The sequence below is a fragment of the Coniosporium apollinis genome (genome assembly GCF_000281105.1).
Source record: "Coniosporium apollinis CBS 100218 chromosome Unknown supercont1.13, whole genome shotgun sequence".
Classification (NCBI taxonomy): domain Eukaryota; kingdom Fungi; phylum Ascomycota; class Dothideomycetes; genus Coniosporium; species Coniosporium apollinis.
In genome coordinates this window covers 300,943-328,867 of record NW_006913275.1, presented here as the reverse complement: position 1 = coordinate 328,867, position 27,925 = coordinate 300,943, and the positions used below count along the sequence as shown (strand labels likewise).

The 27,925-nt window shown below is 54.7% G+C and overlaps 14 protein-coding genes across 14 annotated transcripts; 7 read left to right on the top strand and 7 right to left on the bottom strand.

Moving 5' to 3' along the window:
* Nucleotides 1-208: 208 nt before the first annotated feature.
* W97_03265 (uncharacterized protein) lies at nucleotides 209-1,165 on the bottom strand (the record flags this gene model as incomplete). The annotated part of the gene is made up of 3 exons (XM_007781162.1): nucleotides 209-512; nucleotides 571-700; nucleotides 772-1,165. 3 exons carry the CDS (start codon nucleotides 1,163-1,165, stop codon nucleotides 209-211), a joined length of 828 nt encoding a protein of 275 aa, XP_007779352.1.
* Nucleotides 1,166-1,536: 371 nt separating this feature from the next.
* W97_03264 (uncharacterized protein) lies at nucleotides 1,537-1,895 on the bottom strand (the record flags this gene model as incomplete). Its single annotated transcript, XM_007781161.1, has 2 exons — nucleotides 1,537-1,641; nucleotides 1,782-1,895. 2 exons carry the CDS (start codon nucleotides 1,893-1,895, stop codon nucleotides 1,537-1,539), a joined length of 219 nt encoding a protein of 72 aa, XP_007779351.1.
* A 597-nt stretch (nucleotides 1,896-2,492) lies between these two features.
* W97_03263 (mannose-6-phosphate isomerase) lies at nucleotides 2,493-4,059 on the top strand (the record flags this gene model as incomplete). Its single annotated transcript, XM_007781160.1, has 5 exons — nucleotides 2,493-2,505; nucleotides 2,561-2,652; nucleotides 2,714-2,951; nucleotides 3,011-3,505; nucleotides 3,590-4,059. The coding sequence occupies 5 exons, from the start codon at nucleotides 2,493-2,495 to the stop codon at nucleotides 4,057-4,059; spliced, it is 1,308 nt and encodes a 435-aa protein (XP_007779350.1).
* Nucleotides 4,060-4,975: 916 nt separating this feature from the next.
* On the bottom strand, nucleotides 4,976-6,159 carry W97_03262 (uncharacterized protein; the record flags this gene model as incomplete). The annotated part of the gene is made up of 5 exons (XM_007781159.1): nucleotides 4,976-5,380; nucleotides 5,446-5,704; nucleotides 5,759-5,914; nucleotides 5,967-5,976; nucleotides 6,024-6,159. 5 exons carry the CDS (start codon nucleotides 6,157-6,159, stop codon nucleotides 4,976-4,978), a joined length of 966 nt encoding a protein of 321 aa, XP_007779349.1.
* A 339-nt stretch (nucleotides 6,160-6,498) lies between these two features.
* Nucleotides 6,499-7,584, top strand: W97_03261 (uncharacterized protein; the record flags this gene model as incomplete). Its single annotated transcript, XM_007781158.1, has 1 exon — nucleotides 6,499-7,584. One exon carries the CDS (start codon nucleotides 6,499-6,501, stop codon nucleotides 7,582-7,584), a length of 1,086 nt encoding a protein of 361 aa, XP_007779348.1.
* Nucleotides 7,585-8,391: 807 nt separating this feature from the next.
* On the top strand, nucleotides 8,392-9,310 carry W97_03260 (ADP-ribosylation factor 6; the record flags this gene model as incomplete). Its single annotated transcript, XM_007781157.1, has 5 exons — nucleotides 8,392-8,485; nucleotides 8,583-8,738; nucleotides 8,860-9,006; nucleotides 9,091-9,206; nucleotides 9,269-9,310. 5 exons carry the CDS (start codon nucleotides 8,392-8,394, stop codon nucleotides 9,308-9,310), a joined length of 555 nt encoding a protein of 184 aa, XP_007779347.1.
* Nucleotides 9,311-10,225: 915 nt separating this feature from the next.
* W97_03259 (uncharacterized protein) lies at nucleotides 10,226-11,165 on the bottom strand (the record flags this gene model as incomplete). The annotated part of the gene is made up of 3 exons (XM_007781156.1): nucleotides 10,226-10,836; nucleotides 10,941-11,023; nucleotides 11,104-11,165. The coding sequence occupies 3 exons, from the start codon at nucleotides 11,163-11,165 to the stop codon at nucleotides 10,226-10,228; spliced, it is 756 nt and encodes a 251-aa protein (XP_007779346.1).
* Nucleotides 11,166-12,199: 1,034 nt separating this feature from the next.
* On the bottom strand, nucleotides 12,200-13,318 carry W97_03258 (uncharacterized protein; the record flags this gene model as incomplete). The annotated part of the gene is made up of 1 exon (XM_007781155.1): nucleotides 12,200-13,318. The coding sequence occupies one exon, from the start codon at nucleotides 13,316-13,318 to the stop codon at nucleotides 12,200-12,202; it is 1,119 nt and encodes a 372-aa protein (XP_007779345.1).
* A 1,151-nt stretch (nucleotides 13,319-14,469) lies between these two features.
* Nucleotides 14,470-15,459, top strand: W97_03257 (uncharacterized protein; the record flags this gene model as incomplete). The annotated part of the gene is made up of 1 exon (XM_007781154.1): nucleotides 14,470-15,459. One exon carries the CDS (start codon nucleotides 14,470-14,472, stop codon nucleotides 15,457-15,459), a length of 990 nt encoding a protein of 329 aa, XP_007779344.1.
* A 2,502-nt stretch (nucleotides 15,460-17,961) lies between these two features.
* Nucleotides 17,962-19,556, top strand: W97_03256 (uncharacterized protein; the record flags this gene model as incomplete). The annotated part of the gene is made up of 3 exons (XM_007781153.1): nucleotides 17,962-18,317; nucleotides 18,370-19,269; nucleotides 19,337-19,556. The coding sequence occupies 3 exons, from the start codon at nucleotides 17,962-17,964 to the stop codon at nucleotides 19,554-19,556; spliced, it is 1,476 nt and encodes a 491-aa protein (XP_007779343.1).
* Nucleotides 19,557-20,572: 1,016 nt separating this feature from the next.
* Nucleotides 20,573-21,438, bottom strand: W97_03255 (V-type proton ATPase proteolipid subunit; the record flags this gene model as incomplete). Its single annotated transcript, XM_007781152.1, has 5 exons — nucleotides 20,573-20,637; nucleotides 20,696-20,956; nucleotides 21,021-21,150; nucleotides 21,267-21,279; nucleotides 21,422-21,438. The coding sequence occupies 5 exons, from the start codon at nucleotides 21,436-21,438 to the stop codon at nucleotides 20,573-20,575; spliced, it is 486 nt and encodes a 161-aa protein (XP_007779342.1).
* Nucleotides 21,439-21,833: 395 nt separating this feature from the next.
* On the top strand, nucleotides 21,834-22,593 carry W97_03254 (ribonucleoprotein-associated protein; the record flags this gene model as incomplete). The annotated part of the gene is made up of 7 exons (XM_007781151.1): nucleotides 21,834-21,877; nucleotides 21,929-21,979; nucleotides 22,093-22,185; nucleotides 22,237-22,274; nucleotides 22,327-22,334; nucleotides 22,388-22,435; nucleotides 22,492-22,593. 7 exons carry the CDS (start codon nucleotides 21,834-21,836, stop codon nucleotides 22,591-22,593), a joined length of 384 nt encoding a protein of 127 aa, XP_007779341.1.
* Nucleotides 22,594-23,596: 1,003 nt separating this feature from the next.
* On the top strand, nucleotides 23,597-24,980 carry W97_03253 (uncharacterized protein; the record flags this gene model as incomplete). The annotated part of the gene is made up of 2 exons (XM_007781150.1): nucleotides 23,597-23,776; nucleotides 23,820-24,980. 2 exons carry the CDS (start codon nucleotides 23,597-23,599, stop codon nucleotides 24,978-24,980), a joined length of 1,341 nt encoding a protein of 446 aa, XP_007779340.1.
* Nucleotides 24,981-26,418: 1,438 nt separating this feature from the next.
* Nucleotides 26,419-27,675, bottom strand: W97_03252 (uncharacterized protein; the record flags this gene model as incomplete). The annotated part of the gene is made up of 1 exon (XM_007781149.1): nucleotides 26,419-27,675. The coding sequence occupies one exon, from the start codon at nucleotides 27,673-27,675 to the stop codon at nucleotides 26,419-26,421; it is 1,257 nt and encodes a 418-aa protein (XP_007779339.1).
* Nucleotides 27,676-27,925: the final 250 nt, after the last annotated feature.

Here is a 27,925-nt window from a genome sequence, read left to right as displayed (position 1 = left end):
TCCAAGCGAATTTCAGCAAACATCCAAGACTTTCTATTTACGTCAGGTCTTGAATATTCATGCGATTGCGCTGTCGTGCATCACAGCTATCTCCAGATGTTTGCATCCCGTAGACAAGTCAAGAGTCCCTTTCGGATGCTCCAACATACGCCACGTCATATCCAAACCAAACACCAATCGCTGCATTTGTCTCCGAGTAATCCACCCTTCATGCAACAAGAACGTAACGCCTTTCCACATCCTCATTCCTCCCAACCTCTTCCTCTCCCTCAAAACGCAAACGCACAAAGCCTTCCTTGAGCTCAGCTGGGCCATCCTTCTTGTTCTTTGATGCGACAACTTCAGCCCTGTAGAACGTAGTGGTCATAGGGTACAATGCAAGAACATTCTTGCCGGGAGCCAGATCCGGGAGACCTAGGTTGGAAGATGGAATAGGGACAAGATAATTAACACTAGCGCGGTAAGGTGTAGGGGGAGTGGGGGTGTCAGTGTCGGAGTCGATGATCTCATAGCTGACCGATGGAGGTCAGCATACAAACGGAATGATGGAGGTGAGAGTCTTGACGTTACCGGCGTTGCTTCCCTTCTCCGACTACGTTGGTGATGCTGCAGAGGATGCCTTCGCCTTCTGCCGCTTTAGCTTTGTTCTTGTAGCAGACTTCGGTGCCGACTTGGAGCTTGTTACGCTCTGATGCTGAGACTGCTCGGTGGACGTGTCAGAGTTTTTGTATATATTCACATGTGCTACTTGATCTGCTGCGGATATCTCACCCTTCACTCCGTCCGCGCTCTCCGCGCCGTCATCGGCTTTGACGGAAGCTTCGCGGCCTGCTGGTACACTACCTTGACGGCTTCCTGCCTTTCCGATCAAGCGGCTCGCTGTGGTTGAAGGGCCAACCTTGGGGCTTGGGTCACCGGGCGAGTCTCCGACGACGCTATCGTGGTCTTCGGCCACACTAGTGGCAGCAGATTCGCGCGTAGATTCACGCGCGGACTCGCGCGCGGACTCACGCTTGGGACCGCGACTGCGTTGGTTCTTGCCGCTGGCGTTGCGGGAGGTGTTGTTGGCCGCTTGATCGGCCTCGCTGGATGTGCGGAGGGCGCCGAGAACCTCGAGGCCGTTCAGGGTGCTGAGGTTGTTGCCGTCACTCTCGCCCTCGAGCATGGCTAGGATTTTGTCATGGAGGCGGACATTCTCCCGGGTGACGGATTCGAGTTCATCTTCCGACGATGTGTTGAGAGGCGTGCCGTTGGCTGGATAGAAGAGTCAGCAAGTGTTGATATTGAGCTTCCGAAGCAAGGATGGACACGTTGAGAAGAACATGGGCAAGATATGCGTAACCAACAGTCACTCTGAGGTCTCAGCAGCTACTGGAACCCGCCTCGAGGAGGTCCGGAGGTTGTGTGCAATATCTGCTTATATTGAGTGGGCAAATTGCAAGAAACGGACACGCAAAACATGGGAAGTGGAAACCTCGATGACAGTAATTGTTATACGCCACGTAAAGCAAGTGGGCGGGATAAGATGAACAAGGCTTAAAGACCGGGCCCGATAACGAAGATATTGTGCCGCCTACCTATGGCAGCATCAAGCTCATCTTTCAGCTCGACCATGCGCTTGCAAAGCTCGTTCGATTTCGCCTGCAGTCACATGAGTTAGCAATACATTTGCAGAGAGAGCGCACCGAGTTGGAACCTAGTAAGCAATCACTTGTCTAGTGGCTAATGAAGATCGGGTTCGGCGGTGCGCTTAAAGGATCTAAGGGATTTTTCGAACATACAATGAGAGCATCAATCTTCCTCCCGTCACCGATAATTTGATTCCAGATGTTGCGCTCTTCGTCTGCGTCGTCCTTCATCTGACCTGAGCGTGGGCCTCTGTTGTTGCGGGACATAGTGAGAGAAGAGTTGATACTGTGCGGAAGATTCTGCAAGACAGCTTTGTACTTAGGCGGTTCTTAAAGCAAAGGACAGCTTGGGGATTCGTGAATGTCAGAGAATGTGACCGATTACTGTCTTAGCGATAGCTCACTGTGGATGTAAGTGTGAGATGGAAGTGTGCAGAGTGCGAGAAGAGGATATTAAGAAAACAATAATCTCAGTAAATTACAGCCATACGTCATTGTGACCTTGGCCTAATCTTAGCAAAACTCCAAATTCAATGCGTTGTCTGAGCGGGCAAAATGTACTGAATACTGTTTGTTACAGAGTGGATTGTGAACTGGAAGTGTGAACCTGGGGGTCCAGTGACAGGGGTTGCGGACCGGGGAGAAGGTTCGGGGCGGAAAGCTTGTCTGGACCGCCACCATCCACAACAGCCCAAAACGCTCTGACGTGTGACGAAGTAGATTCCCTCGAGTTGCGATATCTTGAACAAACACCCACAGCGCCGACACAATGAGGAATCCATTGATCAGGCTACAATGCGGCAAGCTTCAATGAATGCTGTCTAGATTTTCTTGAGGACTAACAGTCTGCAGGTGTGAACAGCTATGAGTGGGGCACGTCCATCGCATCATACCGAAACCTCTGTATAGCAACCTAACATGGCTGCTTATAGGCAAGGTTGGTAAAGAATCAGCCGCTGTCAAGTTTGCGGCAGCAACGCAATCGGATGATTTCAAGATTGAAGACGACAAGCCATACGCTGAGGTCAGTCTCCTGTTTCGGCCAATCCGTGCACTAACTATCTCTACTTACCATCATAAATCAGCTATGGATGGGCACTCATCCCTCTCTACCTTCCAAGGACCTCGAAACACAGAGATCTCTTCTGGAGCTTGTCCAAGAGAATAAAGCTTTGATGTCAACGGAGATCAGCGAGAAATATGAAGACAAACTTCCCTTCTTATTCAAGGTCCTCTCTATCCGGAAGGCTCTGAGCATACAGGCTCATCCAAATAAGAAGCTTGCGGAGAAGCTACATTCCAAGGACCCGAAGAACTATCCAGGTTTGTCATGATTCCGCCGAAACTGCGCCTGTGAACACACGCTTACTGCTTTTATATAGATGACAATCACAAGCCTGAGATGACCATTGCCATAACGCCTTTCGATGGTCTGTGTGGCTTCAGACCGCTAGGCGAGATATCGCATTTCCTGTCAACCGTCCCTTCATTCCGCAAACTTGTTGGCGAAGACAAGGCCAAGAACTTCGAGGAAACCGTTAAGGGCCGCGAGACTTCCGACAAGGAAGAAGACGTCACCGCCAATAAGAAAGCGTTGCAAGAAGCTTTTACAGGCCTGATGAACGTGAAGAGTGATCAGGTTGAGGCTGCCACAATGGAGCTACTAAAGGCAGCGAAGAACGGAGGCGAGGAGTTCGCTGGCAGTGGTGGTCCGTCTAATAACGGCAAGGAACTCGCTGGTCTGGTCGTGAGAGTCAATGACCAGTTCCCGTCTGATATCGGCCTGTTCGTGTTGTTCTTCCTCAACTACGTCAAGCTTGAGGTCGGCGAGGCCATGTTCCTGAAGGCTGACGACATTCACGCCTATCTCTCCGGCGGTAAGTATCTATTCTTAATCTCATGACTAGCTCTACGGAATCAATTGTTGGTCAAAATAAGGACACTAACCTCACACTCTTCAGACATCATCGAATGCATGGCCTCCTCCGACAACGTCGTCCGCGCCGGCTTCACCCCCAAATTCAAAGATGTCTCCACCCTGACCACCATGCTCACATACTCATACGCTCCAATCTCTGAGCAAAAGATGCATCCGACGGATTACCCTTACGTCACCCTCAACCGTACCGCTTATTCCTCAGGCTCGTACTGCCTGCTGTACGACCCTCCAATCGAGGAGTTCAGCGTCACCAAGCTCGAACTCAAGGCTGACGGTGCCAAAGCGACCTTTGATCCGATTCAGGGACCTAGTATCGTTCTTTGCACGGCGGGTGAGGGGACGGTTAGTGTGGGGCCGAAGACTGAGGATGTGAAGCCGGGGTATGTCTTCTTTGTTGGCGCGACGGCGGAGTTGGTGGTGGAGAGCAAGTCGGAGGACCTTACAATCTTCAAGGCCTTTTGTGAGCTGCATGGGAAGGAAAGCGCGCTGTGAAAGGGTGATAGGTATGTGGTGCTTAGCATCGTAGAACCGGTCTCGTGATTAGGTCGACGTAGCATCTCACTTCAGAAACGCTGTCCACGAGCACTATGACCTTTCCTTACTCGCAGTCCAAGTGGCAAATTTGAGGAGAAGCCAAGCTCTGCAAGCTCTGTTATTCGGAGGGCATTCGAAGAGGAAGGTGTAGCCGTGATACACAAGCATAGTTCAGTTCTTCACACGTTGTCTTTGTCAACGGATCCCTGAAACCTCCGCACTTGCAGCCATCATCCTCCACGGCATCCGTCCCTTCTGGACGATTATGTCGGTTGATCCTCTCACAGATCACTTATCATACCATCCTAGAGAGATCTGGGCGTGCTTGCAACTTGTTCTCGTTCGTTGAATGACGAGGTTATGCCATCCGTTACAGCAGGGTTGTCACTGCATTAAGCGACCAAGCCATTTACAAGAAATTCTAGTAAAATTTCTCGTCCAACGATTTCTCAGATACACGATCTACGATGAAGACGCTGTTCCATAAATCCAGCAAAGCAAGTTTCGGTACGAAGGTGCAGTGCGGCAAACAGCGCGCGACTAGCACGAAGGGAGTCCGGTGCGAAAACGAAGGCTGGGGAACCAACCGCGAACTTCACAGAGCACCTTGTTGCACTGATGCACAAGCTGGCTTTTGCGCTGGACCCCGATCGTTTGATGGGCGGATTGTAGTCGCGAGAAAAAAAAATTTGAGACGCTGTACCGCTGCGGTGTTCTACGCACGAGCTAGTTACCCGTTTGGGAGGCATATCTCGGCGCCCCCAAACAGACTCCTAACGCCAGACGTGGACTTTCCGTACTCCTACCACGCACATCCGACAGCACCCGGCCTCAAAACTAATCCCCGTCATCTGCACACCCCCAGCAACACCTCCTACGGCAACGCCCTCATCACCCCCTCAAACGCCACAAGCGCCATCGCATTCGCGGGAAACGCCCTCAAAAAGCATGGCACGAACCCCCTCCAGTACCCCCTCCACCCATTCTCCCTCCACACGGCCTTGGCAGCGTCCCTCCATCTCGGGAATCTTCTATCCGGGCCCAGCGAGTCCGTCATGATGCGCTGCTTGACCACGTCGCTCGGGTAGGACGTGATCCAGAAGATCTGCGCGCTCAGGCCGCCGGCCCAGAAGTTGATGGCCGGGGTGGAGAGGGCGGTGTGGGTGGTTAAGAGGCGCGTGAAGACGTCGTAGGAGGCCCACCAGAAGAAGAAGAAGGTGCGGAAGAGGAGGGTGGCGGAGAGGCCGTGGTAGAGGCCTCTGAAGCCGTGGCCACGGAGCTATTCCCTGCTCGTCAGTAACGGCAACGAGGACTTAAGGTAGGGGAGGATGAGGCGGCGCTTACGAGCTTCTTGGTGCAGTCAATCGGTCCCTTGTACACCCTCTTCGCCTTATCAGCCGCATACTGCACCTGCAGCCTAGCCTTGACGTGCTCGACAGGCGCAGCGATGAAGCTGACGGTCCAGCCGGCGAAGATGCCCGCGATACCGTGGCCGACTGAAGGGAGTTGGTGCAGCGAGGACACAGTAGCATGAGCGTCCCTTCGCGGGCTGAAGACGTTTTCGAGGAGGAGGCGCCGGTAGACTGTTAGGGAGCCGAGCATGCTGTGTCGGGGGCTTTAGTGAGGGTTTGGTTGAGGGAGGGGTTGGGGCAAGTACACTGAGTCCATGAACATCCAGCCGATTAGGGGGGGAGTTGCGCCTTTGTAGAGCCCGCGCACGCCTTCATTGCGGACGGTTTGGAGGAGGCATTCGAGGGGGCCGCGGAATTGGGTCTTGTTGGAGGTCTGCAGGCGCACTTTGATGGTGTCGAAGCTGGGCAAGTGTCAGTTGCGCGTCGTTTGTAGTATCGGGGAATGTTGCTCACGGATGTCCAACTACCACGAGTCAGCATGCGATTGTGACTATGGAGCACCCGACTAACCACTCAACTTGGCAATGCCAGAAAAGATGCCCCCTACAAAGCCCTTGTAGTTGCTTGCACCGCCCTTAGGTGCGGGTTTGCGCTCCGCGGTGTCGTCGACGCCATACTTGACGGCATCATTCACCGAAGCGGACATTGGCCGAAGAATGCTGACGAGGAGGTCTGCAACGGATGCATACCGTTCGTAAAGGGTGGGCTACAACCACGGGATGGTGGAAGGCGCGATAGCTGTCAGTCAGCAAACGCCGAGCTCGGTGCTTTTCTGGACCCTGCGTGCTTTCGGAGCGTGATGACGCATGAAGCGGGCGGGAGATCGCTGCCGAGATCTCAACCAGCCCCGGACTCGGCATGCTTACTACCGACGTCGCTACCGTCTGATGACTGCTGTAAAAGAAATGTAGTTCACATTATTGCTAGCGGTCTGTGCCGCTTCATTGTCTTTCTATCTGGATAATCGGACGTCCTCACGTGAAGAATGGCCACAGAAGAGCAGAGGCAAGATGCTATCTCTCAGGCAAACCCAGACCCCACTAGGGTAGTAGAGTCCAAGAAAGGTACCGTCGGAGTGGGCACTCTATCAATTGCGCGACATCAACTGACCGGCCGCACAGTATGGACAACCCTGATAACAAACACAAACTACCTCCCCGGCCTCCTCGCGCTGGACTACAGCCTCAAACTCCACAAATCCGCCTACCCCCTCGTCGCCCTCTACACCGACACCTTTCCTCCCGAAGGCCACGCAGCGCTCGACGCACGCAACATCCCCAAGAAGCGCGTTAACTACCTGCTGCCGTCCATAACCAAGGACTACAGCAACGACCCGCGCTTCTACGACTGCTGGAGCAAGCTGACGCCGTTCTCGCTGGTGGAATACGAGCGCGTGGTGCAGCTGGACAGCGACATGCTGGTGCTGAGGAATATGGATGAGCTTATGGAGCTGGAGCTTGATCCGCCGAACATGGCTGGGAAGGGTGAGAGGGTTTTTGCGGCGAGTCATGCGTGTGTGTGTAATCCGCTTAAGAAGCCGCATTATCCCAAGGACTGGTGGGTTCTGCCGCTCTTTGCTGGATTTGTAGGATACGATGCTGATGGGAAGGACAGGATACCAGAGAACTGCGCCTTCACGACCCAACACTCCGATCCAGACACCGCGCAAAAGGAAGGTGCGCCCCCAACAGCCGGCCTAGGCATGCCCAACGGCGGCCTCCAAGTCGTCAACCCTTCCAGCGAGGTCTACTCCCTGATCCTTGACAAGCTGGCCAACGACACGGCGATCAACTACGACTTCGCGGACCAGTCGCTGCTGAGCGATCTCTTCTACGGCCGCTGGGTGGCGCTTCCGTATATATACAACGCGCTGAAGACGCTGCGGTGGGAGGGTGTGCATGCGGCGATCTGGCGGGATAGCGAGGTCAAGAATGCGCATATTTTGCTGTCGCCGAAGCCGTGGGATGAGCGGCCGGGAGAGGAGAGCGATGAGACGCATAAGTGGTGGTGGAGGGCGAATTTGGCGAGGAAGGAGGATGAGAGGGCTAGGGGGATTGATGATGCGTTTTGAACTTAGGAGACTTGGGTGCATCGGGAGGCACGCTTTGCAACGAGCCGTCAAGCGTGGTTTGGCTGAGCCTGCATCTCTTCTGACACTGGAAATGGTACAGGAGTTGTTGTAGAAGGGATTCGAGGATGATAGATATCAAGATACTATCGCACCGTCTTGACAAATCCTCTTTCTGCCATTGATTGTACCTACATACGTGCTTCATCTGATTCTTGAGGCCATTCAACCTTAGAAGCTGTCCGGTGCCTGAGCCGAACCAAGGTCGGCTTACCCCCGGTGCAGCTCTCACCGCGCGGCGCCGGCGGGCCGTTTCGCGTCAGCCGGATCTTCGCGTCGCGCTGCGTTTGGGATGTTATGCGGATATTGCTCGCAAACAAATGGGGTTCATTGTAGAGCGGTCACGAACAGACCGCTCTTTTAATGAAGCATCGGTAGAAATCTGATATCCAGAATCTAGATCGTTGTGGTTGCGTTAACGCGAGATTGCATCCGGGGTGCTCGGGGATACCCCTGATAGGTACAGTAAATAACCACCAAGGTATCCCCCGGTCTCCGCGAAACGACTCTCTGAAACTCCCCGAAGTCGCTGCTCCCACTCGAAACACTATCTCGCGCTTCACCGCCAGCAATTTCGCAGTGGGATTTTCAACAATCCTGTTCAGACGCAGCAGCCGCAATCTACACCACCTCAATAGCCACCACCCGTTGCATTGCAAAGCCGCACCCGCATACTCCACCACCCCAACCTTCGGACAGGCTCGGTTCCACCATACGCTTCTAGCATCGAAGAGCTCAGAAACCGGCACTATGGGCGGACAGATATCAAAGATGCTGAACAAGATCTTCGGATCCAAAGAGATGCGCCTGCTCATGCTTGGGCTGGACGCAGCGGGCAAGACAAGTACGTTCCGCACAGCCCAACCATACCTTCCATTCAAACACCCACAAGACCTTCAACCAGGCGGAACAGAGCGAGCTGACACAATCTTGCGGTACAGCCATCCTCTACAAACTCAAGCTCGACCAGGACGTCACCACCATCCCGACCGTAGGCTTCAATGTCGAGACCGTCACGTACAAGAACACAAAGTTCAACGTCTGGGATGTGGGCGGGCAGGACAAGATTAGGCCGCTGTGGAGGCACTACTTCTCGGGTACGTCGACAATCCAAAGCCTCTCGCGGAACGCGGTGGAACGGCCAGTTGACTGGGGACGCATTGCACTGCTTTCCGGGCAGTTTGTAGGCGGAAAGAAAGCTGACACGTCCGTTTCCAGGCACACAAGGACTCATCTTCGTCGTCGACTCCAGCGACCGCGACCGACTCGACGAAGCGCGCACCGAGCTCGCGCGGATCATTCAGGACCGGGAAATGAGGGACGCGCTGCTTCTTGTCTTCGCGAACAAGCAGGATCTCGCAGGTGGTGCGTACATACGACCGCCAGCACCGCGTCTGAGCTGTATCATATCAAACACATGAGGGATGCTAATCATATGGCGGACAACAGCAATGCGGCCGAAAGAAATCTCAGACAAGCTAGAGCTAGAGCGAATCGCGAAGAACCACACATGGAAGGTCGAGCCTAGCTGTGCAACGACAGGAGAGGGCATATTCGAGGGCCTCGTAAGTCTTCTCTACTGTTATTTCGCTACATTACGCTTGCTAACGCAATCTACGCTCTCCAGGCTTGGTTATCGAACAACGTCAAAGTCCCAACGGCTCGGTAGAGCGCACAGCGGTATCTTCAGTCCGCACGCCTTCAACATGACGCTCCTGCATTTGGTTCTTGCATATACCCCTTTTAACTCAACTTTTCACGCTTCGACATACACTCTCAAGCTGGCGGCCCTGACCAGTTGTTACTCTGCCTTGGGGCAGAGCGAACCTCTCCTGCAGCGCAACAAGTCCACATTGTAATTCCGCCTCCCAAACATGTTACTCTGCTCTCTTGGGCCGCTTCATCATTGGTGGGAGTTCGGCACCTCTGGAGCCCAGTTTTTTCTTTTCATATCTCTGCATGATACCTCGACTGCTTACCAGAAATCCCCGTTTTGCTTTCCTCTCCCTCCTCTCCCTCCTCTCCTCATTTTTGTAAGTAGTCTACGAGTCGGGTCACCGGTCATAGCCACGGCGTTCAGGTTTTCTGGGAGCTGACATGGAAGGGCACGTCTTTTGCGGACAATCTGTGGCGTATGTGCTGCTCTCCACCGGTCTCCAATTACATTGTGACTACTAAAATCATAAAGCGCTTTTGGATCATGCGTCGAAGTACAACATGACTCTCTCTCATTCGGTAATATGGAAAGAGATAAAGCTCGCATCACTTGCCAGTTCTTCAGTGTTTCCGTTGGCAACATACACATGCCTCATCTACTCACTCGTTCTAGAAGATCGATGTCATGACAGGGAAGAGTGGTCAGGGTACACCGAAAAGGAAGTAGAAAGGACTTCCCTGGTCGCAGCACGGTATCGAGCTCTGTGGTAGGTGCCGTCCCTCTAAGAAAAGTGCCACCAGTCTCTTACAGGCACAATTATCCAAAGCCTTCCACGACCGAGCCCCATTGTTCTGTTCCTTCGCCCAAGCGTCTTCTGCGTCATCTCATCTTCGCACGCCTGGTGCCCGGGTCTTGAACCTCCAACGCTCAAGCAAACACTCTCCAATCACCTCCGTCGCACGCCGCAACCTCCTCACCAACCCACCCATCCTCCTCCGCCGTATTCTCCGCGCTAAGCCCCCTCTTCAGACTCTCCTCCTTAACATGCCAAAACTCCGGCAGCGCGCCAACATCCCTTACCACGAACCCATGCGCCCCCTCGATCCAAAACCTCCTCCACCTCTCTCCGCCTCGGGCCCCCCCTTCCTCTTTCCCTTCCCCCGCCTCATCCCCATCTCTCTCCCCCTGCCCCCCTCCCTCCCCATCAACCTCGCCGTCGCCGAACATCCACCCAACAACCCCCTCCATGACCTCCCTCCCTTCCCCCTCCCCCTCCTCCGCACACCTCGCCAACACCGCCGCCAACACCGCGTCGCTCATGCCCTGCTCGGCACAGCCAGCCCGCTGCCTCGCGCGCACGTAGGCCCAGAGCGTCGGGAAGGGACACACGAGCACGAGCGTCGTCCGCATGAGGTCGGAGGGCGGGCCCCAGGCGTGGGCGGCGGCTTCGTGCGCGAGCAGCGCGGTCGTGGCGTGAGAGGGGGGTGGAGTGCTATGGCTGCGCGGGCTGGGGGGGAGCATGTGCGCGAGGAACGCGCCTGGGATCTTGGTCAGTGGGATGGGTGCAATGGCGGAGAGGAGAAGAAGAAGAAGGAGAAGGAGGAGGGGGCCGGGAAGACGGTGTGGAGGACGGCCGACGCACGTTTGGCGTCGATCTGGAAGTAGACGCCTACGCAGGTGAGGCAGAATTTCGTGCCTAGGGGCGTGGGCGCTGTGGTCCAGATGCTGATGTGAGGGGTGAGTTAGACTGTTGCTGAGGGAGCTGGGTCGACGGAAGGGGTCGAGCGAGGATGTGGAGGACGTACGGATGGGGGAAGTCGAAGGTGCCGCCTTGGCCTTCGGTGAGCAGGCGGTACCGCTTTTCCATGCTGCTGGCGGTGCCGAGGAGGCGGAAGGTTGTGGTTTGGAAGACAGGCTTGATGGGAGCATCATTGGCGTTTTGGAAGTGAGGGAGCTGTTTGCGGCTGCGGTGGTGAAACTGTGAAGCATTCAGTGTCGTGGTGAATGACTGGCCGTTTGCTTGGCAAGTGAGCAATCGAAGATGACAGGGACAGTGGTTTGTTCGTGAGATGAGCTGCAAGCCTGCCTTCAGTATGGTAACTGATTCATTCAAACAGATTTGCGAAGTGAACAGAACAAGGTGAAAGCAAGAGATGGACAAGAGTGCTTAGACAACAGTTTGGCGCTCAGTAGTATCTGTCCGTACGAACAAAGTCGCATGTGCAGCGAGGCCGCTGGTGGAATTCTCCTGCTCCTTCGGTTCCGCCTCTTACGGCTTTCCTCTCCTTCGTCTCATCCTTCGGCATACCTAACGAAGCAGAAACCATAGCAGGGCTTGGGACACTGATTTGTTGTGGTGAGCTGAGACTTCCTCAGCTCTGCAGGCGATAATGCTAGTTGAAGGAGAGCTACGTGGAGTAGTTGTGTTAGTGCGGTCAGAGCCCATTCTGTTCAATAGGTAGAGCCTTCCTAGGAGAGTTCTAGAGCATAAGAACCGAACGGCGTGATGTGTGACTTAGAGTTCAGTGATTGGGATTTGCTACCTTCACCACGATCCCCCGCTCTATCAGACTGAGTGAGGAAAACGCGCAGAAAGACATCATTCGGGTATCGTGGCGACCGTCAAGTGTGTATCGAACCGCCGAAAGCATGAGAAGGCTGGCGGTATCCTGCCAAAGAAACCAAAAGCAAACCCAACGAAAAAGACCCACAATGCCCAGATGTGTACGCCATTGGGTACGTGATGCTTGCCAACCATGGCTTCGACGCGCCAAAACTCCAGGATAATGCCGTGATAAACGCGATTCCAGTAAAGGGTTCCACCACCGTAAAACTCTTGCCAGAAACAGTTGGGCACCCTCCAAAGGATGTGCTCCCAATTTGCTCGTGTCCAGCCTGTCTTCAATCTTCCCAAATTGTCTCCAAGTCGAGATCCCCTCTCCTCTCTGCACCGCAGACACTCCATCTCTTTCGCTTGTCCCTCCCGCCGAATCCAAAACCGGGACGCCGCTCGCCCGGCACATCGAGACTGCTCCTTCGTACTTCCCCTCCTCCCTCGGCAGCTTTAGCAGCGGCATCGAGTTTCGCCAGCTTGTCTGCCTCCAGTGCGGCTTCTTCTGCGTCTGGAGAGTCTGGGATGGTTTCAAGCGATGATATGGAGGGGCTGCGCGAACGAGCTGACGTCGGTGTGGACGGCATGGATGACGAGGAGAAAGATGAGGAGAGGTGTAAGCCTGGGGGATAGGACTCGTTGAACTTGGTGGCGGACAGAACGGGTGAGGATGAAGAGGATGTTGGCGTGCTGCTAGAACCACCAAAGGGCACTTTCGAGACGTGATGGAGCGGCGACGTGGGTCGGCGCCGTGAGCGAGGGAAGGTGTAACCGTGAGCGAAGGGGAGCAAGGATTGCTGCTGAAACATCCGATCTGATCCAGCTCTTGGCGTCAGGTTGAGTTCTGAGTCTTCCGATATGCTTTCGATCTCGCCAATGCGAGACGCGGTAGGCTGCGGGTAGGTGTCTTCCGGTGCGAGCGAGAAGGGACTTGGTACGCGCGCTGGTGAGCGCAGAGGGCTAGATGCTCGAGCAGAGGGTGACGACGAGAGGTGTGTTGTTGGACTTATGACACTTGGTAGTGAGTGTGAGCGGGTCATTGCGGGCGCTGTTAGAGAGTTCGAGCTTGATGAAGATCTTAAATGGCTTCTGGAGTACGGAGAGCGGTTACGTGGACGTGACGAAGGCTGGCTGGGCTGAAGCAGAATGCCGGTTCCGGTGGGATCCGTTGAGCTCCTCGAGGTGGTTGGTCGCGGTCGCGGTTGTGGCATATGCAGCGGCTGGTTCTCCTCCTCCTCCTCCTCTTCTTCTTCTACCGCTTCCTCCACATCCTCAATCTTCAAGTTCTCCAGACGCGTCACTCTGTCTGAGATGGCCATGATCGAACCGGGGTCGCCAACGTTCTCGACTAGGGTGACGGCGGACTTTTGAGCTCCTGGTCGATCGGCAGCAAGGGAAGTGTCGTGCATCATAGCTAAGGAGTGTGAGGTAGCGGATGTCTGTCCAGTAGCAGGCTCTCACCGGCCAGCCAGCGTAGCAGGTGGTGATTTGAGTGAGAACACGTTGCCCTTCACGTATGAATTTGGGCAGGCTGCCGTTACACGGTCACCTTCGAGCGAGTGGATGAAGCTTGATTCTCCGGCTGGTTGTAAGGGTGGATGCTTCCAGCTCCCGAGGCAGGGCAGCATAGAAGGGCGAGGTGAGGTGAACGGGGAACGGATGGGAAGGCCGGGCCCGGCTCGGAGGTCGAGGGGCAGCTTCTAGGCACAGAAGACCTAAGCGAATCGAAGCAGGAGCTCACGAGCCCCAGTCGGCCAGCAGCTGGGGCAGAAGAAGTCAGACAAGCAAGCTGTCCTCGCTGTGTTTTAGAGCATCAGCAGCAACAGCGGTTAAAGGCGTTGAGCGGCAGCTAGAAGGGAAAAACACAGGCACATGCAAGCTCGTCACATTCGTCACATCGCGCCGCCAATCCATTCCCCATGGAGAAGCCGCTCAGGGTCCAGCCGGGGACAGGAACACGTGATGACCATTTGACTGTCTTGCAATCGCCTAGGTGCGGAGGTATCGTCTGCAACAAATGGAGGTAACTCCGGACATCGATTGTCTGATGTGCAAAGGCGTCAAACTGCTGCAATGTTCTATCCAGCTCGCCTGCGCCCTCACTCTGAGAATTATGCATGGGCCTTGTTTCTATCCCTGAGATGTAGGCGTTGCTGATTGAAGCATACGCTGAGTTGAATGTTATCTCAACTTCAGATTCGCGTCTTGCACACTTCATCTGTATTTACATCAGTCGTTGCATGGACGAAGCCTTTGACTGCGAGGTAGTCGAGTGGCAGCGGGGGGAGGTTCCATGACTCTATATATGACGGTGAAAGCCAGCAGTCGTTCTACGGTAAACTGACTGTATGCCGGATTGGACATGGGTGGAGTCAGCTTACTCTAATCTGCAAATACACTCTTCTGAAATGGTCAACCCAAGCCCGCACACTCTGCAATCGATGGACCTTGGTTGGCGGAGACGAGTACCTGCAGTCGATGCTTGGAAGACCGGGTGTGGAAACGTCGTGCTCGCTTGAGAGTTCACCCGCACCCCATCCGCACCTCAACAAAGACCACCATGATCAATTTTGGATGCATCGGCACAGGCTGGATAACGGCGTCCTTCGTGGACTCGGCGCAAGCCACCGGCAAATGGAAGCTCGCAGCCGTGTACTCCCGCAAAGCGGAAACAGCCAAAGACTTCGGTGCAAAATTTGACGTGACTGCCGTCCACACCTCCCTTGAGGCCCTGGCAAACGATGGCGATATCCAAGCGGTGTACATAGCGTCACCAAACTCGCTGCACCACGAGCAGGCAAAAATCATCCTCAGCGGGAAGAAACACGTCATCATCGAGAAGCCCGCGACCTCCACCGTAGCCGAGTTCGAAGAACTGCACGCCCTAGCAAAAGAGCACGGCGTCTTCCTCCTCGAAGCAAACAGGCATATCCAGGAGATAAACTTCAAGATCCTCCAACGAAACCTCTCCAGACTGGGCGCCATCTACGGCGCCAGCCTGACCTACGCCTCCTACTCCTCGCGCTACAACAACGTGCTAGCCGGCGAAACCCCCAACATCTTCTCGCTGGAGTACTCCGGCGGCGCCCTTGTAGACCTCGGCGTCTACCCGATCAGCTTCGCCGTCGCGCTTTTCGGGAAGCCGAAGAGCCAGTCTTACAGCCCTGTCATCATTGCCACGGGCGCGGATGGCGGCGGCCTGATTACGCTGCGGTATGAGGGCTTCGGCGTGGTGATTAATGCGAGTAAGTGCTATACTAGCACGGCGCCGAGCGAGGTTTATGGCGAGAAGGGGACGTTTGTTATCAATGCGGTTACGGATATTGAGCGCGTGACTTTCCTGGATGCGAAGAGTAAGCAGAAGGAGGAGCTTGCGAAGGAGAAGGCGAAGCTGAATTTGCAAGAGGAGGCGGAGGAGTTTGCGAGGATCATTGAGGGTGGCGATGGGGAGGCGGCGAAGAGGCTGGAGGAGCTGAGTAGGATTGTTATTGGGATTACGACGGATTTGAGGAGGCAGTGCGGTCTGGTGTTTGCTGTGGAGAAGTCGTAGGGTAGGGCAGTCCTTGAACATGGGACCTGAGGTCGTATCTTGACCATGCCGAACTCTCTGTAGTGGTTGTCTGAAGCTTCTGAGCCTTGTCCGATGCCTTTGCCTACACTTCATGTTCTGTAGGCATATAAAAGTTTGTCCAAATCGCGTTCGACAATTGTACAAACTGCATAGATCAGATAGGATAGTATGAAAGAGGTCACGATGACCTAGCTTAGCTGACTGAAGGAGGTATTCGTTCTCTACCGGGAGTCTATCGGCACTCCAGCCTTAGACAGCTTGTCACAAGATCTCAGTTGCATCGATGTTGCCTCAAAGGAGCAGAGTTTGGCGGGTGATAGCGACGCTAGAGTAGAGCAAACCCATAGAGCGCCCCTCGACCGCGGTACAGCCCGACGATAGATTGGTAAGTAAGAATCACCTAGCGAGACTCACGACTTGATGAACAGCACGAGAAGCCTCGACTACGGGGACTCCACGTCGGGACCCGTTTCCCAGCAAGAAACCTTACAGATCTGCTTGTTTCCGAGCCAGACACCATCCATTGTGGCGACATCTGGAAGGCTTCTGCACCAGCTCAGATCCATGGAGCAGAGCGGGCGTAGTAAGGTGCTTCTTGTGGCCTCAAGTGACGAGAGCTGAAGGAAGAGTTTAAAGCATCTTTTGCGTTTGCAGTCGTGTGCTAGGTAAGATGCCGAGATCTGCAACAATGGACTCCAATGATGCTGAGATGATTGCTTGTTGGCCGAAATCAACTTCACAGTTGAATTCCTCGAGCTTGTGTGAGGTAGGAAGCTGACTCAAGTGCTCAGAGGTGCATTTGGCGGAGGATATTCCGTCTCAGCCTACCAAGGCCTAGGTGCACGAATGTACAGATGCACCTACAAGATTTTCTTATGTCTGATTCTCTAGTCCAGAAGAGGGTGCTCTTTCGATAGTCTCCCGCTGATAGCCCAAGAAGTTAGTAAATGCCTGTGACAAAGGTTTAGTGCATGTCAATCCCTGACGGCGCGTGCGATTCTGGTAAGGTGTCGGTCAATTGTCGATATCAGCCCTTCGCCTGGCCCACGTTTCAGCCAGCCGCCATGTGGCGCCATGGTCGATCCTTGCCGCAGATCGCAATTTGAACTGCATTTCCCTCTTTTCTGGCGTGCTTCTTTCCCCAATCCGGTACATCTTAGCACAGCTACCTTTCGTAAGACACGGTAACCGATGTGATAGCGTGAGCCGTCGGAGGCGACGGCAGGGAATCTGCATTAGCAGCGCAAGCGTGGGGGGAGCTCTGGGCGCTCCCTTTGACAGGTCTTCGGCGTACTTGAAATGCCTTAGAACGAGAATTGTTAAACAAACGGCGGCTCCGCAATCCTCATGCCTTGATGCCGGAAGCCCGGGCATCAAAACCTGACGCCGTGCTTAAACAATTGGCAGCTGGCTTTTGCAACTTGATTCGCCGTGGGCTCTCCAGTGATCCACACGGTCCGTCTTGCTCCTGAACGCCTTGGCATGTTTAGCGCTGCAGTCTACCAGGGACCAGGAACGCTTTTGACGTCCAGCGATGATCCCAAACGCCGAGCGCGCCATCACTTCTGGCCCAGGGACGGCTCCACGAACTCGCGGCAAGAGCATCGGTTCCAGCAGCGTGATCGACGACCTGGACCTGAGGTTCAGCTGAGCGGCGCGGCCGCCTTTCACCAGCGGAGTCTGCTGCTTGTCTCCACCGAGGCACATACCTTCGGCATCGAGCTGTTGAGCCTTACGAAGCCCGCATCGCAGTAGCCTGTTCGGCTTGATGCAAGAGCAAGCACTTCGACTCGGCGTCACGCTCAAGCGAGGTGCACTCATGGTGTTCGTGGCGCTGCCAGATGTGCACTGGGCAGGGCGCTCCTTCCACAAGGAGATGAGGTACGGCTGAATCTTGAAACGCTTGTCTTGGAAAAATGAATCGCCAAACTGCAAACAAAGTAGAACAACACGAAACAACACGTCGTCGGCGGCAAAGAAGCAACATCGGGCGCTTATGCCAGATAAGTTACCCATAGCCACACTCTCCCGTAGCTTAGAGGAGGCCGAGAACACTGATATCTGTCCGAGACGGAGCCGGCGTGGTGGAGATCCAGCCTTAACGCTCCAACGTGCAGAAATCATGGCGCTCTGGCCAAGCATAGTCCTGAGTTTTCCCTGCTGTTTCCACTAGCGGCGGGAAGAGAAATGAGATGATGGCGAAGATGCTTGTCGGCACAAAGCCGTATATCAGCCCCCCGTCTCCTTTGTTTCTGTTCTTAATCATCATCGCCGTCACTCGTTGACTACGCTCTGCAACTTCAGGTCTGCGACCGATCATTCTCTGTAACCACAGTCTTTTCTACAACACTCACTTCAGTCTATCATTCAAGTCCATCCTTTTGCTGCCGGCTTCTCGAAGAATCGCCTGTCAAGATTTGATATCTTGACCCAGAGCTACATCGGTACCACCCAACAAGGATCTTGTAAACATCCATCAACATGCTTTTCAACAACCTCAACGCGCTCGCGCTCGTCGCTTCGCTTGCAGCTCCAGCTGACGCCTTCTGGCGCATGACCTGCCCTGGCCGTCTGGTTAAGGAGCGCGCCGATCCCATTGTCGCCCCAGGGAAGGTCTCTGCCCACGTTCACACCATATCTGGTGGCAGTGGCTTCGGGTTCGAGATGACCTATGACAAGGCTCGCGCCTCCAAGTGTTCCTCCTGCCCGATTAAGGCGGATCTTTCCAACTACTGGACTCCATCGCTCTACTTCAAGGCCCAGAATGGTAGCTTCATCAGCGTGCCTCAGGCTGGTGATTTCAACGGCCAGACTGGTGGCATGACCGTGTATTACCAGTAAGCTCGATCCCTTCCACGAGCGCTAGAGATATGACTAACGGATCAACAGACAACGCCCTGGCCCGAACAACGACAAGCTCAAGGCGTTTCCCAAGGGTTTCCGCATGGTCGCCGGTGACCCGTTCAAGCGCGCGCCCGGCACTGACTTCGCCTCCAAGGCCGTGTCCTTCGCCTGCCTCGACTACAACGGCCCCGCGACCGCTGAGACCAACAACTTCCCGAACCGCAACTGCCCGAATGGCCTCCGTGCCCAGATCTACTTCCCGTCCTGCTGGGACGGCAAGAATCTCGACACCGCCGACCACAAATCTCACATGTCCTACCCGGCCTCCGGCAACTACAACGGCGGTCCCTGCCCAGCCTCGCACCCGGTGCACCTGATCTCCATCTTCTACGAAGTCATGTACGACACGCAGAAGTTCGCCAACGAGTGGTACGGCAGCTCTCAGCCCTTCGTCTTCGCACAAGGCGACCCAACCGGGTACGGCATGCACGGCGACTTCGTGAACGGGTGGGACGTCGACGTCCTGCAGCGCGCGACGGACCAATGCACGGCCAACAGCGGCAGCATCAAGGACTGCCCCGTCTTCGCCAACGACCTCTTCACCGACGCCCAGTGCCACGCGTGCAAGATCGCGCCGTCCGTCAACGAGCAGGTCGACGGCGTCATGGCCAAGCTGCCTGGCTGCAACGCCGTTACTCCTGGCCCAGCGCGCGCGGCGCCTGTCACCACGTGCCAGGACAGCGCGGTCATTGGCGCTGCGGCCACGTACTTCACGGACGTGACGGCGAGCAAGAAGTGGGAGTATGTTGGCTGCGGCACCGACAAGTACAACGACCGCACCTTCAGGGCCAAGTCGACGAACCAGGCCACCATGACCGTCGAGAAGTGCATCGATTACTGCAGCACCGCTGGGTACAGCTATGCTGGGTTGGAGTACGGCACTGAGTAAGTCTTTCCCTCCCTAAATCTAGTCTTGTCATCTTGAGACAGCCCACTCTAACAAATCTTACAGATGCTACTGCGACAACACCCTCCGCAGCGACCGCGCGCCCGTCCCAGGCGTCATGGGCTCCTGCACCATGAAGTGCGGCGGCAACGGCAACCAGTACTGCGGCGGCGGCTCGGCCATGAGCATCTACCACAAGTGCGGCAGCACGTGCAAGAACGCTGCCATGAAGAAGAGACACCTTGAGGAGCATCGCCATGCCCCTGCTCACGGCCAGAGCGCTTAGGCGCGTTGTATACAGCCATGGGCGCATCTGTTGATCGGGTTCTCCGGTGGAGATGATGGTGTTCTCTTGTTTCTGCTGGCTGGTTCGGGGCAAAGTAGCATTCGTTTCGTGGTTGGGTTTAGACCATTATCTTTTTTTCCGGCTCGCTTTCCGGCTGGGAAAGTTGGGAGTGGGCGCGGTTGGGTAGGGAGCCTGTCTTCGGTGTGCATATCTGGTATGGGCATCGCTGGTCTGGGTACACAGATTTTTGGACAGGCAGAAATGTCACGTGCATGATTGATGAAAACTGTCTGCCCTCTTTGCTTGATTGTGCTCAATGAGGCGACACAGTTATGCTTGTGTGCTACCGAGAGCTAAGGACTGCAGTTCGTGAGGCACGAATGCTGGGGCGTTTTGTTCCGATCTGGTTTGGAAGTGCTGGTAAGACGACTATACCCTTTGTTGTGTCTCGTTCATGATTGTTGCTTCTTCAAGGGAGACTTTGAATTACTCGAAGCAGTTGATAGCTACTATCAGCCGTGGCCCCAATTCGGAGACGAGTCCGAGTGCGGGAGGTTGCCGTTACCAACGAGAAACAATTAATCGAAGTATTGCTTCTTTCCAGTAGAGACTGAGGACTGAGATTGAACTTAACAGCGGGTCCCTAGAACAGCAAAGGCACAGAACAGTTCAAAGAAAGAGGGCAAGCGCTTCCTCACAAGTTCTTAAAAAAAACTAAGGTACATTTGCACGCAAGGATTTTGCATTTCCAATTATCTACCGACATCAAATCTTCGAACAAAGTACAAACATACAGCATACCAGCCCAAGCCTTTCTCCGAAGCCCCATGCAAAATGGATAGACTGCTGACAGGCTGAAAGGCCTCCCAGGCCTGGTAAGCGTCGTGAAGCGATCTCTGCATCCACACAAATCGAAGTCCGTACCTCTCCTGGTTCGTCCGCCTGCGTTCGTATCATCTGGGCGCTTTGCGCAGTATGTGTTGTCGTGACTGCCGCATGCCCCTTGTCGCACTAACCTAGCAGGAGACGTCCTGACTACCCCTCGAGTTCATGAGTAGGGCTACAATCAGACCGTACAGACCTGCAAGGCCATGAGTTAGCCGTTGCCGCTAAGCTAACTTTGACACCGCTGAACCTACCCAGGACTTCGGCGAAAATGAGGATCAGAATCATGCCGACGAACAACCGCGGCTGCTGTGCGGTACCTCTCACACCAGCATCACCGACGATGCCGATAGCGAAACCGGCGGCAAGACCCGCCAACCCGACCGACAGACCGGCGCCGAGTTGGATGAAATTGGTATACAATGGGGTCTTCTGTCCCAGGTCGTTCGAGATCAAGACCGATACGACCAGACCGTAGATCGCAATGATACCAGCCATAATGACGGGGATGATGTCTAGTCACATGGTCAACTTCTTGTTCGGTAGGCGGCCATTTAAGCTATAAGGTGGACTCCATACTCTTGACGATCAAATCCGGTCGTAAAACACCCATGGCCGAGATACCAACGCCAGCCTTAGCTGTGCCGTAGGCGGCGCCGAAACATGTGAAGACGATGGCTGACGTGCAGCCCATCGCACCAAAGAAGGGCTATTACGGTGTCAGTTAGCGTGCTATTCTGGGTGTGGATATATCGGCGGAGCGATGCGGGTTCCCCTTTCAACGGGTGCGACGGGAGGCGGCGAGGACTGGGAGCATCGACTTACGGCATAGACGGGGCTACATATGGACTCTGGTCAGCAAGGAAGAACTGGAGACGCTTCTGAGACTGGATAGAGAGTAGCAGCGGAAGCGCTGGAGCTTGATGCTTATCTGGAAGAAACAAATCCAGACGCCCCAGGCAGGTTCGAGGGGGGCTCACCAGAGATCGGTAGCCATTGCGACGGCTGTTTCTGTTCAAGCGGGATCGAAAGGCTGATGTGTGGGCTTCGAATGAGATGCAGGAAGTCGGAGCTGCTGCTGTAGGCGATGGCGATGGTCGACGGCGATGACGAGGGCGAAGTCGCTGGTGGTGAAGCAAGAGAGACACCATTAGCGTGTAACGTGACTTTCGGTGTCATGGTTTTCCCGACGAGCTGAGCTTCGCATGAATTTCTGTCTGGCTTCGATTTTTATCTGCGACGGGCGATTTCTCGTATATCTACACCGGAAAGAGGCGAGCGAAAGCAGTGAGCCCTCTCTTCGTATCTTTCCTCCTCCGCGACCGCAAAGAAGGAACAATCTTGTACGCAGCGACCACCGAACACATCAGCGCATACTCTCCAAATATCACCATGGCAGACAACACCTCCGCAGCCTGGCCTATCGCCGACGCCGGGTTCGTGAATATCCTCCGCTTATGATGAGTGTCGCAACTGACACTTTGAAGCCTTTCCCAAGAGATCCTTGATCTCGTACAACAAGTGAGTAATTTCCGCAAGTAAGGCAGCAGCTTTCCAAACAACTGCTAACGTTTGCCAAAGGCGTCGCACTACCGCCAGTAAGTCGCCGCGTACCTATGTCTGCAATACAATACGTCTAATGCCGTTGAAGGTTGAAGAAAGGCGCGAACGAAGCCACGAAGACCCTCAATCGAGGTATCTCGGAGGTCATTATCCTTGCGGCGGACACCTCCCCATTGGCTATGTAAGCACCGGATACAATTTGTGCGCGCTATGCACCTCTGACGGCGCCCAGCCTCCTGCATCTTCCTCTCCTCTGCGAGGACAAGAACGGTAAGATAATCTAGCAAGGCGTTATAGTGACGGATATGCTAACACAGCACAGTTCCTTACGTCTATGCAAGTACCCAGGCCATTATCGGATCGCGGACTCTCAACTAACAAAGGCGAAACAGGTGCCATCAAAGATGGCGCTCGGACGTGCGTGCGGCGTTGTATGTCCTTCCACCAAATACCTCTCATTCGAGCGTGAATGCTTACAATCCTTCAGACCCGCGCAGTCATCGCTGCATCGATTACGACAAACGAGGCCTCCGATTTGATGGGCCAGATCCGCACCCTGAAGGACAAGGTTGAGAGATTGATGATCTAGTTGTGCGAATATATGGCCAGTTCTCGCGGGACAAGCGGTTTAAGCACAGAAGAAATCGTGGGTGAAGACGAAAAGGAGCTCCATATCGGTTCGAGAAGGCGGCATCGTTGAGGTAGTTTTTGGCTTTGGAAAACGAGGATCTGAGTAGTGGCGTGGCGCGGCTTCAAGATGCACGAAGGGGACCATCTGGGTTCCGAGGTGGGATAGAATGTTGTAAAAAGCGGTTCCGTCCGTAAGATCAAGAATTTCTACCCCATACCATTGGATCCTGTTCTGCGTAACCGGTGTTGGCGTGTTGAGTTGATCCTTCTTTAATGACACCCGGCTAAGGAGATGGGTATCGTATTTCTCGTTTCTTAAATTTCTTGTCATGGTCTTCGTGCCTCCCACAGAGTTCTCATGACCCCCATTTGAAGTCCGCGGCCTGAAATATCCATGGGAATACATATGGCTTCTCTCTAACCACTTTGTGTGTGTTCCTCGATCCTTCTATCCGTCCCGAGGTCCAATGTTCCTTGTGCCTTGGTTAACAGTTCATAAATGCAGTCGCATCATTAAGACCCTTGTTTTTGAACAGGATCGGTGTATAACATACTGTCTGGCGGTTCACTCTTGCTGCCCGTCTTCGCCCTCAGCACCCCTAAGGAAAGGGGCAAATACTAGTGATGGAGGGATGAACGGGCAATCTAAGACGAAGAACTCCGCTGTGTGATTCGCCGGGCACACAAGGATCATTTGCGCGCCGTTGCAGTGAGACAGAAATCTCTGGGAGCAGGAATCCATCTCGGCTGAACCCAAGGCTCTTTAGGCAGCAAAATCAAAGTCGAAGCATAAGGCCACAAGGAGGGGGCAGGATAACGAGACCCTGCACCGCAGATCTTTTGTGGGGCTCCGGAATGCTGTGTGGCGCTGGAGAAGGTTCGACCTTAGAATTAAATTTCATGGTATGAAGATATAAACGTGAGCTGAGAGCAGCGACTAACCGTCTAATCTCACTATAGCAATGGCTCTCGATCACTCAACATCAATCATCATCGTCGGCGCAGGCACGTGGGGTTGCTCAACCGCCCTTCACCTGGCGCGAAGAGGCTACAAGAATGTCAAAGTCCTTGATCCGTATCCAGTCCCGTCGCCAATCTCTGCAGGAAACGATGTCAACAAAATTGCGAGTGAACTCTCCATTGTATATTCTATACGCCACTGAGTAATAGCTGACGCCCCAGCAGATCACCGCCCGCTCCAGCTCGTTCGCCGACGACTCAGATGACGAGGTCCATGTTGCGCGGAAGCTCCTTGAAGCCTCTATGGAGGGCTGGCTCTATGATCCTGTCTTCAAGTCTCACTATCACGAGACTGGCTTCATCGCCGCGGCCAGCAGTCCCGCCAATATTACTAAATTACAGCAACAAGCTCAGGAGGACAAAAAGTCAGACTTCAAGTACCTGAGTACGCCAGAAGACTTCAGAAAGACCATGCCAGAGGGGGTCTTGACTGGAGACTTTCCGGGCTGGTGGGGCTGGCAAAAAAAGACAGGTGCAGGCTGGGTGCATGCCCGGAACGCACTCATCTCGGCCGCAGCAGAGGCGAAGAGGCTCGGTGTAACATTCATCACCGGTTCTCCGCAAGCCCACGTGACTAGCTTCGTATACGAGCAAGGCGATATCAAGGGCGCAAAGACAGCAGACGGCAAGGATCACCGCGCAGATCGCACAATTCTATGCGCCGGCGCAAGTGCTATCGAACTCCTCGACTTCAAGGACCAACTCCGACCCACCGCATGGACACTCGCGCACATCAAGATGACGCCAGAGGAGGCCGCACTGTACAAATATCTACCCGTTCTATTCAACGTCGAGCGTGGCTTCTTCATGGAACCGGATTCAGATAACCACGAGCTGAAGATGTGCGACGAGCATCCTGGCTATTGCAACTGGGTGAACAACTCCGCTGATGGCCAGCGCAAGAGCTTGCCATTCCCCAAGAGCCAAATTCCAGTTGAGGCCGAGCAGAGGTGCCGGGGGTTTCTCCGTGAAACCATGCCGCAGCTCGCAGACCGGCCTTTCTCTTTCGCGAGGATCTGTTGGTGTGCGGATACGCCTAACAGGTCCTTCCTCATCGATCGGCACCCTGAGTATCCGTCGCTTGTGCTAGGCGTGGGCGGCTCAGGCCATGGCTTCTCCTGCATTCCGGCTATAGGTAAATTCATCGTCGAAGCCATGGAGGGGACCCTCGATCCGAAGATGGCCGAGTCATACCGGTGGAGGCCTGAGACGGCTGTTAACCGGGACTGGAATGATACGCAAGGGCGGTCTGGAGGGACGAACGAGGTGATGGACTTCCAGAAGGTTACGCAATGGACTGCTATCGGCTCTGAATCTAGGCTGTGATGTGAGTATGAGTGCGCGCCGGGGGTTGCTTCGAGGATGCCTCATCTCGTGTCAATTCACCCACATTGCCAGTGCTGGGAGTACTCGAAGTCCCTTGAGCAGCATGCCATCAGGAACAAGCACTCAATCTCACTTTCGCCTCAAGCTGCTGCCGCAGTTCCTTCGGTAATCACACGGGGCACCCGCGCAGTAACCCCAAGCTCTTCCCACAACCTATGCCTCACAGCTTTGTCGACCAGCGCCTCCGTTGCAACCACCTTGTGCGTCTCGAGCGAGAACCGCGAGAATAGTACGAAGCGGTTCCGTATGTGGCCCAAGATGTTGACATGCGCAATCAGTCTCATCAGAAGACCTTCAGTCAGGCGGAAGAAGGACTGCTAGTTGAGTAGCTCGTCGAGATCATGCTCTGTTGTCCTGGATATGATTTAGGCGGAATCGTCAACGATACATCTGCTGCATCCATGTGCTGTCCAGTACTGTACTCGAAGTGCAAATGCGTCTCGAGGGGACTTTGGGAGGTCTAGAACTGCACATGGAGCTGAATGGAATTCTGTCCTTATCTCCGCTTTTCGTCCAGCACCTAATTGAGCTCTGATACTGGGTTCGGCCCGGCGATCCCCAGATCCAACCCATCTGCTAATCCTTGTTGCGATATACTTTGCTCATGGGACAAGATGTCGGGCATCCGAAGCCACGGCCCTTATCCCTCCCGCTGTCCCCTGGAGTGACAATATGTGCCGTGGTCGTGCAGCTGTCCTTAAACAACACGGGGTGGAAGGAAGGTGGCCTCGGCAGGAATGTCATACCAGTTGCCATTCAATGCACATTGCATCGTAGCGTGCAGAAGTGTTCTTCATGGTCTGAAGTACATCATTGACTCGATCCGCCATGCATTCTGTAGCTTACAACCTTGTCCTTGCGTGGTGAGATTTTCTGTCCCTGATGTCGACATCCCCTCTTCGCCATGGCACTTTTCAAGAGTAGAGCAGGCGACAACAACAAAGTAGCCGCATACGAACTCGAGCAAACTGCTGGCCCTGACGGTGGCCTCGCTTCCGTAAACGGAGCGGTCAGTGGTAGAGCGAGGTCTATTGTATGGTGCTTCTCTTCGCCATTGTCCTGTACCAAGCACGGGAAAAGAGGGTGTATAAAGGTCCAGTCATCAATATCAGCTGCTCTTCGTGAGGAGCTTGCATGGCCGTTCTGCTTCGAGTCATTGCTGCTTAAGCACGCTATCAGTAGGTGCCTCTCGAGGGACCTTTGCGAAGTAAAGGAGACACCGCTGTTAAAGTTTGTCGCTTCGCATAACAACTGCCTTCCAGCATTTGAATCTGCTTGTGGTGACTGCGTAGCGCATTGAGTAACCGGTTACTGGCCGTGTCTTTACGGGCTTTTAGGGCCTTATCCACTTGGTGTTCCTCGTAGATGGTAGAGATCATCAGTCCAACCTCGCCCTCTTGCCATCCCGCTCAGGCTCATTCCCATATCTCTTCCTTTCTCCAACCGCACTCGCGTTGGCGCCAGTTACTCCACCACGATCCGGTCGAAACCTGTCATCCACCCCATACGAGTCACCTCTCGGCCCTCTTCTGTCGCCCAGATCTCCCCACCTACCCGTATCCTCGCTCTTAAGATCCTTGTACCTCGTGCGACCCTTCTTTCCCAACTTCGTCATATCCCTGATCTGCATGTACTGCGGCAACAGCTCCCGATTCTGCACATCGTCCGCATAACGGCTGCCCATAATATCTCTCCGATCCAGTCCTTGCGCCTTCGCGTCGTCCTGGAAGAATGCACCCTTGTGGAAGTACTTCTGCATATACCCCATCTTCCCACGCCCTTCCCTTTCCTCCTTCTGCTGCTCCAACCGCTCTCGATCCTCCGCCTCCCGCTCCTCCTTCGTGAGGTTCCTACGACGCTCAACCTCCTCGCGCTCCTTCTCCGCCGTCTCGATGATCTCGCGCTCGCGCTTTACCCTCCGCAGCTCCCGCAGCTTCCACGCCGCTCGCTCGGCTTCGGGATCCACATCGTCGGTATCGTCCACCATCTCCGCATCCGGGACGTCCTCGTCATCATCCCAGCCCTTCTTTGCTGCCTCCTTAGCCGCGGCCCGCGCCTCCAACTGCTCCTGCACCAGCGCGTCCGCAGCCGCTTTCCTGCGCGCTTTTTCCTCCGCCTGTCGCGCTTCCTCCGCAGCCGCTGTGTCCTGCGGTCCTCCTCCTGCTGCGGCACCGTTCTTGCGCTGGTCTTTGCGCACGAAGACGGGGCGGAGCAGCTTCCGTCGCGCGGCTGCGGTGTCCTCTTCTGAACTGCTTTCTTCTTCTTCCTCTGACTCCTCGCTCCCACTTCCACTACCACTACCGGAGCCAGAGCCCTCGGCCTCGGACTCTGTCTCAAAGCCCTCCTCAGCCGCTTTCCTTGCCGCTGCTTCGGCCTCTACGCGTGCGGCTTCGCGTGCTGCGGCTTCGGCGCGCCGGGCATCAAGGTTGACGTTCCGGAGGTTGTGCGTGATTTTCGAGGCGCTGGGGAAGGATGTTGCTTTTGGCGGTGGTGCGGCAGTGGATTGCTGTTGCTGCTGATCTTCTGCGTCCGAGGCGTCTTCGTCGGAGGAGGATGAGGGTGCTTCGGCGGTGGGTTTGCCGGGGCGGTAGCGGGCGGGCTTGAGGGGATTTGCGGTCATGCGTTTGGGAGGCATGGTGATGGAGATTTGCGAGATGCGGGTTTCGGGGAATTAAGTATGGTGTAGGGGGTGGAAGAGTAGCTGGCTGCTGTTACAGTTTGGAGTGCTGCTGGATGTGGTACAGGTAGAGCTCGTGATACTCTGAAATTCGATAGGGCTGAAGAGGATTGAGTCTTGGCGTTCCTATCGATACTTCGGGATTTGAAAGAGAACGATGTAAATGCTCTGATATCAAGAGCACTTCCAGCTCACCACTCTACAGCAG